This window comes from Haemaphysalis longicornis, unplaced genomic scaffold, assembly GCF_048455015.1.
Source record: "Haemaphysalis longicornis isolate Haplotype H1 unplaced genomic scaffold, Haemaphysalis longicornis Haplotype H1 scaffold_10, whole genome shotgun sequence".
Classification (NCBI taxonomy): domain Eukaryota; kingdom Metazoa; phylum Arthropoda; class Arachnida; order Ixodida; family Ixodidae; genus Haemaphysalis; species Haemaphysalis longicornis.
The window spans coordinates 11,347,825-11,361,359 of NW_027526204.1; the positions used below are offsets into that span (position 1 = coordinate 11,347,825).

General features: G+C 47.8%; 1 protein-coding gene across 7 annotated transcripts in view; it reads left to right on the plus strand.

The window, feature by feature from the left end:
* The window catches only part of LOC144158171 (putative protein kinase C delta type homolog), a 493,518-nt gene that overhangs the window by 416,023 nt on the left and 63,960 nt on the right, over positions 1 to 13,535 (plus strand). For all 7 annotated transcript variants that reach the window (XR_013319963.1, XM_077688850.1, XM_077688851.1 and 4 more), the window contains 2 exons: positions 887 to 1,251; positions 9,643 to 9,816. Coding sequence is in view for 6 of the 7 variants with exons in the window: in XM_077688850.1 (XP_077544976.1) it covers positions 887 to 1,251; positions 9,643 to 9,816 (539 nt within the window). In the remaining variant the exon portion in view is untranslated. The remainder of the gene's footprint in view (positions 1 to 886; positions 1,252 to 9,642; positions 9,817 to 13,535) is intronic.

A 13,535-nucleotide genomic window follows, 5' to 3' on the forward strand; every position in this document is an offset into this window, starting at 1 on the left:
AGAGAGCAGACAATGAAGCGCGCTTAGTATTCTTACACGTCTTTTCTAGCTCCAGGGACGCTCGCAGTGCATACATGCATACATGCATACATACATACATACATACATACATACATACATACATACATACATACATACATACATACATACATGCATGCATACATACATGCATGCATACATACATACATACATGCATGCATACATACATACATACATACATACATACATACATACATACATACATACATACATACATACATACATACATACATACATACATACATACATACATACATACATACATACATACACACATACATACATACATACATACATACATACATGCATGCATGCATGCATGCATGCATGCATTAATACACTCTAAATTTTCCCCGCTTAACCAGCGTGAGTGTCGTCGATTTTTTGCACGCTTGTTACAAGCGTGACGTGTTTTCACGTTGAAAAATCGCGCTTTCTAAGTGTGACTCGTGGGATGCTTAACGCTTGCCAAGCGTGAGTAGAAGATAATTTTTGCACGCTTGTTTTAGGCGTGGTGAATTATCAGGCTAAGCGCTCACGCTTGCCATCCATGACTGGCAACCTTCTTAACGGTTAGTGAAGGTGAAAAAGAGGATTTGTGTTTACCTGATGCGGCATTCTCCAGCTGTGTATAAGCCGCCTCTCTGACCGTCAGAAATCGATTAGAAAGAAAGCTGAAAGAAGACAATAGTTGCTGTGCCGTAATTAGGGTCTGGGTAGACCCACCAAACATACAAATACGGCAAAACAAATATAACATTGGCAATCGCAAGGGCAGTCCATTTGACATGGGCGTATTTGAAGTCTCTCCTTTTGCCGTCTCCTTCCTTTTCGCGAACTCTGACAGAGATGGCGACGTCTCCCCCCGGGTCGACAACACCGGGAGGAAAGCAGGCCCGCACGACGTCCGAGGACGCCGCCCCGCACACGACCCCGACGAGCGCGGCGACGCACCCTTCGTCTCCGCGTCGCTCCTCGACCATCGCCGACCTGGCCGAAGTGAAGCGGGACGCCGAGAGGGCGCAGCAGCAATGGGAGCAGGACCACCGGCAAGAAGAGGGCAAGGGGGAGCAGCAGGATTCGAGGCCGCCGCTTCCCGAAAGCCGGTCGGCGCCTCAGACACCCACGCAGGAAGAGCGAGTTCGCTTCCGCAAGTACAACCTCACCGACTTTCACCTCCTCAAGGTGCTCGGGAAGGGAAGCTTCGGCAAGGTGAGTCATCTATGACGGCTGTGCCAATCAATCAATCAATCAATCAATCAATCAATCAATCAATCAATCAATCAATCAATCAATCAATCAATAAATCCAATCAATCAATCAATCAACTCTATTATCACAGGGCCCATTTGCACCGCCAGCCAAAAGGATAGTGTCCGCTCCATCACAACACTGCTCGTACGAGTAAACCACGGGTGCCCAGCGAGGGGAAAAACATCGTATCAAATCCCTACAAGCAGGCCCTCGGCATCCCTATCACTCCTCCGACCGAACGTTTCGTCGCACTCGGGCTTCACAATACCCTCAGTGAACTAATAGAGGCTCAGCGGCTGGCTCAACGAGAGCGGCTTGGCTACAGCCAGACGGGTCGGCATATTCTCGGCTCCCTGGGCATCAACTCCCCACAAACCGGCACTCGAAAAGTACCCTTGGGTCCGGACGTGCGCGAACAAATTCACACCTCACCGATCCCTAAAAATGTGGACACGGTTGACTATCCGGAACGGAGGCAGGCAAGGGCGAGAACAAACGATTCGAAAATTCGGAGGGCGTGGTATACGTGGGCGCAGCCGATTAACCTGGTCGCGATGCCATGGCCAAGGTGGCAGTCAATCGGCAAGAAAATTCCATAAGCTCCAAGTAGGTCGATTACAGCCTCAGCTACAGTCAAATGTGTGGTGAGCGACTCAAAATATGCTAATATAAATTACTCGAGGGGGCGCTTCAGTCCAGAGGTGTCTGCATTTCTAAGTACTGGGCTCAAAACAATTCAGCGGTCTGTCAAGATATGTCTAATATGGGCACTTGCGCACTCCCGCCTGGCTGAGAACGAATGCGCGCACGACACCGCTCGGAGGTTTTCTCACCGAGCTGGTGACAAAAGCGCTCATTCACTTTGCTGTTCGGGCCGGCATCGGCGCGCGTCCTACAGGGACATCACTAATAACTATAGGCTAGGGCGGATTGGCTTCCCTCCAGCTCATCCTACCCTCAGAAATGCCACTCCTTGGCTTGGCGACTTCTGCAAACGAACTGGTAACCCAACCCAGTTGCGTGCAATATTCTGACAAGTGCCACCGGGGTAAGGACAGGGCCGACGTAGCGCACATGCTGCGGGCACTGCGGGCCTGTTCACAGGCGCCAACGGTAGATTGGTTGCCGCATCGCTGGTGCAGAGCAATGGCAGACCGTATTGCTCAGCTCGGACTAGGCCGATCAAGCCTGGGCCATTCAGCAAGCCGAAGGCGCTGCTAGAGCCCAAGGGCCCTTGACCGACGGATAAGATTAGTGGGTGTTATGCAATAAAGTTTTCCTTCTCTCTCTCTCCCAAAATCTTCGAATCTGAGCAATCGTGGTTCAATCGAACTGGTTCATTACGTCTGAACTTGCTCACGTAAACTCCCCTTCGAATCACCTGTGTGCCCCTCGGCAACAATTTGTTTCTGGGGTGGTATATATGCTGTCGCCCTTCCTTAATTAAACGAACAACGCCCTCCACACGCGTTTACTACAAGCCCATAATGATCTCCTGACGTTCCACAGTGGGACATCTTCAATCACATATGAATTTGTTCGTCTGCGTCCCATGTGCTAGGGCGAAAAGAAGGGCGTTAAGAATTATATCTTGCAGCGGCAAATGTCATATGCTTTTCATGACACGGCACTGCTCCGTGAACAGTAATCTTCTATTGATCACGCCGCCTCCATTTTCCTCCTGCTTGAGCTGAACAGCAGCCACGTCTTGACCTCCTTGACTTCTCACTGGTGGTCTTTTCGGCGCATGCTGTAAAAATGGCCCAATGCTATGGCAGGTTGCCCAAACCTAATTGCGGTTGGTCGAACGGGTTACCAATTTTATGAGCGTTGCAACTCCCACGAGCTTCCGAAAAAACTCGCTCTTGGACATAGCTTAGGCAAAGCTTTAACGCGTTGTTTTCCTCGGTATAGTGCCCATAAGTAACTTGGCTAGAATTGCAATACCTGAGACGTGCAACGTGAACTCGAACATGCGGGACTTTTACTGCACTCAAATGAGGCGAATCTGAACAGAAAACAGAAACGACGCTTATTGCATCAAGCGAACTAGGTTTGTAAGTGGGGCTCTCAAGGAAAGAAATTTTGTGTTTTGAAAGTGTCTCTCTTGAATCATGCCATTTTTACGCAACGGCCACGTCTAAACACCTGTATGTTCACTGACACATTTGCGTTGTTTGGCCAATTTCTTGGATTAACACGTCAAGAGGCCCTTGTTTTATTTTCTTGTGTACAATCAGAGACATGCCCAAGCCACCTTGTTGTTTTTTGTGGATGGAGCCAGCCATGTGCTTCTTCATGTCAGGTAGCTTTGAAGCCCGAAAGGGTACCCACAGCAAGGTGCGGGTACACCTGTGAAAGGTGCGCGCATACTTTTTGCGCTAAACTCTTGGTACTCTGTACCCTAAAGCGGTAGCCGGGGACAGTAAAGTCAAAACGTAGATAAAGCAGACCCGTCCTGTCTTCCGAGTGTGCCTGTTCCGCTGGCGTGTTCATGTGTCCGTATCCACGACTGTAGAAAAATTTCGAAGGTGGTGTTCTACAGGCTGGCTTTGAGATTGTCTTGAATTCAACTAGCCGTGGCGAAGCACAATGCGTTGAGTCTTCGCGGGGTCTGGAATAGCGAAGAACGATGAACAGGACGTGGCAGCACCGGACTGCGCAGTTATCATTAATCGTCAGCGAGAACCACAAACTTTGGCACCACACGGCTGCCTGCGCCCGTCCGAGAGAAAATGCTGTGACCGGTGTTGGTTTGTTCTGTCAGGGTGACGACAGTCTCCCATAAACAGCCGTCATTACAACCATTTTTAACGTATTTTGCTGCTCTTTATTTATGTTTCGAATTTCAATATAAGCCCACATGTTTTACAAGCGGCCTAATATAAACGAGTCATAAAGTGTAAGGATATGTCTTATTCCTAGAAACTAATTTAGCCATTGCTTTTCTCATTTTATTTAGTTTGTCATTGTCCAAACGTACGAAAAACGTCGCAAAATATGTCACTGAAATAAAAAGAAAATAAATTGACAAACTACTCATAATGATAAAGCTTCTAGGCGCAATGGAGCGCAAGAAATTGCAGATTGGCCATTATTTCTGTAAAAACAAACGAATTGTTCAAATGCAGTTTACTAAAATCAGCGAAGCTCCACAAATCACCCAAATAGAGGTGATATTGTATAACGATTTCAGTCATTACGGTCTTCAGGTACAAAGTTTAAGTTTTTTCCGCAGCTACGCTGTCAGCCACCTTGCTCCAGAAATTTGTTGCATTGGTAAAACGAATCCAGGGAAGCTTGCACTCATGCGCAATACTTGCATCGCGAAGCTGTTGTAGGTGAGCATTGACGGACACATAGTTTCAGTAGCCCGCCCTGCCTTTCGGATGTCGGCCTCTTCGTCGGTCATGCCAACTATCCGTGGCCGGCCCGTACAGTTTCTTAGCAAGTATACTAGAGAGGAAACTGCGCCTGGTAATCCATGTCTTCGTGGGGGTTTATGGGAAGACCCCCCTTTTTGCATCGGGCTTGGCATGACATTTGAATTCTTAAGCGGTTTCGGGGATTTGGGGCCCTATTCTCGACTGCACAAATTCCCAAGAAATTCACCATGTTTTTTTTTGCGTAAGCACAACGTAACCAATCAGTGACGTGATGCACGTGTAGCTCTGACGAAATTCGGTGTAGTTTGGCGCTTCGCTCATAAAGATCCCAACCAAGGAATAATTTTGTGCATAAAAGATATAAAAACTCTTCGCGTGTACTATAAAAATTAAGGCGGTAGCTGAGGCTGGCAAGAGAAACACATCTCTGCAGGTCAAAATTGGCATTAACACCGCAGGGCGACCGAGTAACGTTGATCCAAAAGTGAGCGAAAGGCTGATGTCGAGCTGAAGAACATCACGCAATTTTTTGCCGTATCTATTTATTTATTTCAATCGCTTTTAGTACCATAGCTGGGCTCTCTGATTCAATGCAACCTTTGTTGCGTTATCACCTTCCCGGCCGCCACCGCCGCCACGCCATCGCCTTCTGCTATGTTACAAGTTTAAGGCGTGATGACAGAAAAACATCCCGCCATCTCCACGAAGTGAATGATGATGAGAGGGACGAAGCTAAAATTCTTATCGGTAAAACCTTGAAACATTCGCCCGCACATCATATAAAGACTCGACACGTCAAGCTTACCACCGCTCCGTTGACAAGCCCGTCGACGACGTCGATGTTTGTGATGATTATGTAGGGCTTGTTTGGGACGATGAGAATCTCCATGGGTAAGTTGGCGAATTCAGTGTGTCACATTTTAGCCACGTTTGCCGTCGCCTTCTGCAGACCGTCTTGTGTCGCGTATCCCCGGTACGTGTCTTGAGCTCGCAGGCGACGAACGACTACCTCTTCTTCTTCCTCTCCTCCTTGTTGGTTAGCAACGAACGCGTTGAACGTTTTGACCTCTTCGGCCAATCTTTGGTTGGCCAATCCCTAGGGGGATCCTGCCACAATCATCATTAATGTGCCGCATACAGCAGCAACGAGGGACGGGACAGGGCCAGAGCAAGAGGAGCTTCGCCCCTGAAAAGACGGCCGCGACCATCGCTTGTATGGCACATAACAGCAGCGAAGCGCTACGCCTGATAACCGCGGAGCGCACCGATGTCGCTGATTCACTCATTCGTCAAGCTCGACTTCAATCAGTGCTGTAATGAACCAAAAAGTCACTTTTCTTTATTTTTGGCTTGAGTCTGATCATGTGACCCAGCAGCTTACTTGGAGGTGTGTGGACAAATGCCATGCGTTGCATTCTCTTTGTCGTGGAGAGGCTTGTACTGCCCTCTTATGTTGCGGTTACGCCAAGCAAACATTTTTTATTTGATTTCCAAGCATAACAGCAAAATACTGCACGTTGTTTGTATGCTTCGTGATCGCTGGCTTGGAAACAGTTGAAAGTATAATTTGTTTCGGTAGAAAACATGGTTTAAACCGCGTGCATGCGAAACTGCGCCTGCTGCAAATTCGCGGACATTTCGCGGCGCCGAAGTGAGGGGAAATTTTTTGCTTTAATTTGTGCTATTTTGCGACAAAAGCAGCCGCCATTTTCAAGCTGTTATGTAACATTGCGTAACTTTTACGCAGGCTGAAGTTGCCCGTGCATGACGCGATCGTTCCCGCCAACTGTTTAAATTACGTCATGACTTCTCAGTCAATCACAGAAAGGGCGTATATTACAGGCATTGTTTTTGTCGAATAGCAAAGACAGGCCTACGTTGTCATGTCTGGTGCTTTTAGTCTGGTTTTTCCTTGCCGGCCAAAAATTATGTGCTTTCAGTAAAGAGAAATAAGGCAAACTTTAGAACTGGTGCCCTTAAATGTCATAAAACTTCAAAATGACGACAGCACACACAACCACTTTGTCAACCGGAAGCACGTGACCAAAATTCAAAGCTACTCAGAAAAGACTTCCGGCTAATTCCCAAATTTCCCGGGAATTTGTGCAGTCGAGAATAGGGCTTTTGCTTTCTTCACTATGCATTAACACGTCTACGAGCCACGAGGAAGCCGAAATCCTTCCTATTCTGTGGTATCCGTGTTCGGTGAAACAGCAGGCAGTGCTTGATCGCACCTGACGTTGGTCATGCCGCAGACGAAGGACGTATGACTGAGCAGGTAATATGCCGCCGCGAAATTTGTAGCTGACAAAAAAATAAACAAAAGGTACTTCGACGAAGACAAGATACGACAGATACGGGCGCCTGAATCCGTCCTTTCTTGTAATCGTCCACGACTGTTTAACGTAGCATTTTCTTTTATCTTGTTAAAGTGCAGCTCTCGGTCGGTGCACCGGTTCACCCCGAAGGTGACGTTTTCATAGGCGCGCTGCAAAAACATTCCGAACTCTTCAAACAACTTTCTTCAAACATTTTACCTCCTTGGAAAGTTCGTCCTGTGTCCTCCGACCTTTCTTTTATGAAACTTGACAAAAATCGGGTACCGCGAGCTGCAATACTGCAGCACTTTCTGTCTCTTCAGTTTAAATACCCACTTGCAGATTTTTACAGTGACGCGTCTAAAACCTCCACTATCGTCTCCTGCGCTGCTCATGGTCCGAATTTCAGTGCAGCCAGAACAATGAGCGTCCACACAACAATTTTCTCAGCAGAAGCATATGGAATTTTATTGATTGTACGACACATACTTGAAAATCAAATTCCAAAGTCTATCATCTACACAGATTCCTTGAGTGTTGTTCGCGCACTGTCATCGCAAACACCCCCCAAAAACCACATAGTTAATCTTGTATTTAACACTATCATGTCTGTGGATGCGCAGAAGCATCAGCCACATAGTTAATCTTGTATTTAACACTATCATGTCTGTGTATGCGCAGAAGCATCAGCTTCTCCTCTGCTGGGTCCCAGGACACGCTGGGATCGCTGGAAACGAGTTGGCAGACGAGAGGGCAGCTGCTGCTGCACTCAGGAACACTGTAGACATAACAACCCTACCATATACAGACCTCAAGCAACACATAAGACAACACTTGCGTAGAACATGGCAAACACACTGGAGTGAACAGACAGATAACAAGTTACACGTTATAAAACCACGCTTGGGACCATACACCACTGACACACGCAACAGACACACAGAAGTAGCCTTGGGTAGGCTGCGGATAGGCCACACCCATGCAACGCACTCGTATCTGCTGACGGGATCTTCTAGACCCCAGTGCAGCAGGTGCGGAGAGGCCCTATCCGTAGTGCGCATACTAATCACATGCAAGGCACTTCACACCACACGACGCAAACACTTTCCAGAAATCTACACACAACAAATCCCACTCCACCCATCGCACTTCTTAGGCGATGAAGCAATGTTTACTATCAAACGTGTTTTCAGTTATCTATCAGAAGTTAAATTTCTGAATCTCATATCGTATCATGCATAATCACAACCTGGCCCTCTACACCAGCCATCCTCATTGTCTTTATTTGTTCTTACTTCTGGTGCCATTCACTTCTAGTATTGACTTTAATCTGTGGTAGCTAACCATCTTTTTTTTGGCGCTCTTTGCCCCAGTTGGCCTTGCGCCATTAAAATGCAACCATCATCATCTTTCGTTCTTCTTGAGTGATCTTAGTGTTTAGGTCTTCATCCTTCATACATAACCACTGTTTTGGCGCTCTTTGCCCTAGTTGGCCTTGCGCCATAAGCATCCAATCATCATCATCATCATCAAACAACTTTCCAAACTCTTCAAACAAGAACGAAAGTTATGCAACTCGATTTTCCGGCGGACACTGATAAACAGAGAAAGTTATGTAATTCGTAACTACTAATTTACGTGGCTTGTGCCAATTGCATTTGTTCGGCCAGCAAAAAAGAGCGAAGTTTTGCACCATGTCGGCCGTACGAAGAAGGTTACATAATCCATTTTTACTTTTCATGTCGTAAAAGCGCCTTTGTTCATTCTAGCCATATTGTCCTATACTTGCAGTTTAAGAATTTTTTGTGGCCACAAAATTGTTGAAGCAATGATTTAACATTTAGTGGCATGCGCTGGAAATAGGTTGCGTTTCTATTTCGAATACTTGAATGATGCTTACGCCGGGTGATGGTCAATAGTTAACGTTCAAATATTTTCTCACTTTTTTACCTTGCAATATTTGCTGCATGCCAATACGGAGCCATAGTTAAAGGTGTCTGGCATGTGATTTTTAACCACTTTTCAACCATAATTCTGCAACCGATACAAAACTATGTTGAACTGATTTAAGAACTGCTGCACGGGCATCTGCTGTTTAATTGTCTCATACCACGGGATTGCTTATCAATAGAGAATCGGGAAGAACCAACTTGATATCCTGTTTATAGCGTGCTTTACAACACGATCGCTGTCCAACTAAGGAGCACTTCACCGCCACAAGAAAGCGCCTGCTAACGCCTGTCGCCTTCATGCGTATTGACTTGGAAAAAGTTCTGCAGTTACACGCAGAAAATGGATTCACATCCTTCGCACTCGACAACGCCTGAACGTGATGTCGCGCCATCTTTTTTATTTCATTCCCCACGAATCCTTTAAACGCTAATAATTATACTCCCAATGAACAAATCATCTTTTCGCAGGCGCAGGGAATCAATTCACAAAAGTATGTATTATTTACAGATGAGTACCTTGCAGGACATTTGTGCAGTGTGCGCTGAAAAAGTCAACAAATATAACCGAATGACATGGCAGACATATATCCAAACTCAAAACTTGCTGTTTCAGAAGACACCTCGTGCAAATTGCATTTTATAAGCTGCAGCGGTGCGCCGTATCTCTTCCGCTGGTTCTCTTCCGCTGACCAGGTGCTGCTCGCCGAGCTCAAGGGCACGCGGCGCCACTACGCGGTCAAGTGCCTCAAGAAGGACGTGGTGCTGGAGGACGACGACGTCGAGTGCACGCTCATCGAACGCCGTGTCCTGGCCCTGGGCACGCAGCACCCCTTCCTGTGCAACCTGTTCTGCACCTTCCAGTCGCAGGTAAGGTGTAGAAACCACGTTCTTTCTTTAAGAAGTTTCTGCAAGGATACCTACAGTCTGCGCACTGCGACTGTTAGTTTGCACATTTTCCATAATTTCGATGAGCAAGAGCATTTTCGATGAGCAAGAGCTTGGCGTTGGAACATATAGTGTAATACAATAATAAATAGAGAGGAATCTGGTGCTACTTTCAACGCGAACTCCGATATGGCACTTACACTTCGATGGAGCGATGGGTAGTATTAGAATCGGAGTTCGTAGGATCGAAACGTGGCTACAACTGCGCATATTCTAACAGAAAATATTAGCTTCTCAGTTCACTATTGCAAATTATTCCGTGCACAAAACATTTAGTTCCTGTTTTAGTAGCTGTTTTCGTTTAGTAGCTGTTTTCATTTAGTAGCTGTTTTCCCACGGGCGGCGTGTCCGGCCGGTCTGCGCCGCCGAAACGGCGTTCGCACGAAACGTCTAGCCGTCCCAGACATATAGCAGTTGGCGTAAGCTGCGAAAATAAAACGTTCTGGCCCCCGCACGGGGCACCTTGCGCAATCTTCGTGACGGTGTTTGCGACGCAGCGGACCCCGAGCCCCCCAACATAAGCTGTGACCTACCGTGGTGATGTGGTTTTAAGGTGAAGGGTAGAAACCTCAAACGGTGGCCGTCGGAGCCCAGGTCAAGCTCCGGCGGATGGGCTCCCTGTCTGTTTACCGGGCAGGTAGCTCCGGGACCTCTTCAGCTATCAAGATAAGGCCGACGAAGAAAGTACCCCCGTCTCCCTGCTTTTATACTATGCCGTATGGTATTCCAACCCCCCTCGCCCCCCCCAAACATGGTCGGTTCCTGAAAAGGGGCCGCGCCGAAGTATCATTTTCGTCCTTACCAACAATCTCAATCCCAAAGCCTGCCAACTATCCCCACTTCCTCATCATTGAATCTGTTTTAAAAGGAAAGCCTGTTGCTTTTCTGCCCGTCTTCTTGGTCACAAAGCTCATAGAAGGTATATTAGGAAAATCCTACAAAGCAAAGAAACAGAGAACCGGAGAACTATTCGTCGAAGTCAGTACCCAGCGGCAGGCAACAAATCTCCTGAGCCAGACACGCATCGCAGGTCTTGACACCACGGTCACGCCCCACCGAAGCCTTAAACACTCACAGGGCGTCATCTCAGATGCTGACCTCATGAATGAAACCGAAATAGATCTGCTGCAGGGCCTGAAAAATCAGGGAGTAACAGCAGTGGGGCGCATAACGATACGCAGAGAAGAAAAAGAAATTCCTACCAAACACCTGATCTTAGCCTTTGATCGGTCAAGACTTTCAGAATTCATTAATGCAGGATACATTCGATGCTGAGTCCGGCCATACATCCCTAACCCGCGGCGCTGATTTAAGTGTGAGATGTTTGGGCACGGAACCAACTTCTGCCGTGGCCATCTGACCTGCGCAGTGTGCGCCCAGCATGATCACCTATGTGACAATGGTCCATCATGAACCCTCACCTGCGCCAACTTCCAGGGACCCCACGCCACCTTCTCTCGAAAATGTGAGAAGTTCAAACAGGAGAAGGAGATTTTCAAGCTTAAAGTCACTTAGAACCTTACCTTCCCAGAGGCGCGAAAGAGGTTCGCCTCTTTCCCCCTGGGGAGGTACGCCGACGCAGCTCGCCGGGTGCGGAGCGGCGTTTGATTTCCACGGGGACCCAGTTCAGTGAATCTGACCTGGTCCAGCCCCCGCCCCCCACTGGGTCGCATCAGGCAGCCAAAGCCGTCACCACGCCGCTTGTTGAGGCAGCAGCGGTTGTGGTGGCAACCACGTCGGTTGGGGACGTCGCTGCATCCACTGCTTCCTCTCCACCGGCCCAAATCACACGCAAGGGCACGGAGGAGATGGAAACGTATGCAGCAGCAGTGACCCCTTCTCCCGCCTTACTGCCTGTGCCACCTGTTGTGCTCCCCACAACCTCGGCACTGGCAGCGCAGGGAAAGAACTCCAGAATGGGCACAGTGTCAAGGGGCCCAGTCCGCTGGGCACCCTCTTGCCTTCAGATGACGACATCAACGTCGAGCCCTTCCGGCTTTCATTGCAGCGAAAGGAACGGGCTGAGACGTACAGGTCAGTAGAGAAGGTAAAAGAAACCCTTCCAACAGTCCAAGCGCCGAAAGACCTTACATAAAGATTCATACTCCAGTAGCTCTGAACACTTAATACTGGGAAGAGAAAACATAGTCCAATGGAACAGCAGAGGCCTCCTGAATAATCGTGATGACATGTACGAGATTCTGCATGCTAATAAGCCAAGTGTAATGTGTGAACAAGAAACACATTTTAATTCCGAACATACAAATTTCCTAAATGGTTACATGGTCTTCAGAAAGGACAGGGAGGGCTGCACGTGCTCTTCTGGGGGTGTGGCCGTAATCACCCGGAAATCTTTGGCATGCCACCCTGTCACTTTGAAGACTGTCCGTGAGGCTGTAGCAATTTGCACAGTAATATTCAATAGATTGATAACGGTATGCTCCATATACATTCCTCCTGATCATGCACTTTCGAGCTCTGACTTCGAGGCGCTGGTCGACTAGCTGCCCGAATCATACATCTCCACAGGCGACCTTAATGCACATAATTCTTTTTGGGGCTCTTCTCGCACGAATGCCCGAGTTCGCCTGATAGAGAAATTGCTTACATCTTCAGGAGCATGCCTCTTCAACAAAAATAAGCCCACATGCCTTAATATAGGACACAACACACACTCATATCTTGACTTGGCGCATTCGCTCCACAGTTCTCTTACGTCTTCTCGAGTGGGGTGTGGGCACTGACCCATATGGTAGTGACCACTTCTCACATCACTAAAATATATAGGTAAAGGCCCATGCAGTCCATCTTTCCAGAACAGGTTCAATGAAGCAAATGCTAACTGGAATACATTTACAGAGACATCCAAATTACACTGCACAACCATAAGACACCTACACATTGAAGAAGCTACCCAACTCCTCCCGGCGCACATCCTCGCCGCCGAAACGCCCATTCCCTACGCCTCTGGTGCCTCGCGCAACCAGAGGAGGCCGCGGTGGAATGAGGACTGTAGGTGAGCGTGAGAGGGCCAGAACAAGGCGTGGGGTATCCTTCGTCGGTCCCCCACGTCGGGTAACCTTATCTTGCTCAAACGGGCCAAGGCATTCGGAAAACGTGTGCGCCGTGAGACAAAACGAGACAGTTGGCACACCTTTTTGACATACATTAAATTATAGCGGACACACACAGAGTCTGGACACATATACGTAAGCTCAAAAAACAACAGACACATAGCCTGCCCCTTATTAGCACAACAGGAGACACACCTGAAGACCTGTCTAACACACTTGCACAACACTTCGAACACGTGTCCAGTTCAGCACACTACACAAACACTTTCATGAAGCACAAAACATCTGCAGAAAAGAAGCCCCTGCGTGATAGCAAGAAGTCGCACACTTCCTACAATCCTCCTTTTTCAATTCATAAGCTGAAGGCAGCCCTGACCACATGTAAGCCTTCAACTCCAGGTGCAGACAAACTCACGTACACCATGATACAACACCTACACTTAGACACTCTTGAAACACTTCTACATTTATACAATAAAATATGGCTTTCGGGGACATTCCACGCCCTTGAAGGGAGGCCATAGTAGTGGCTTTCCTGAAAGAAGGGAAGGACCCTTCCTCTCCTCC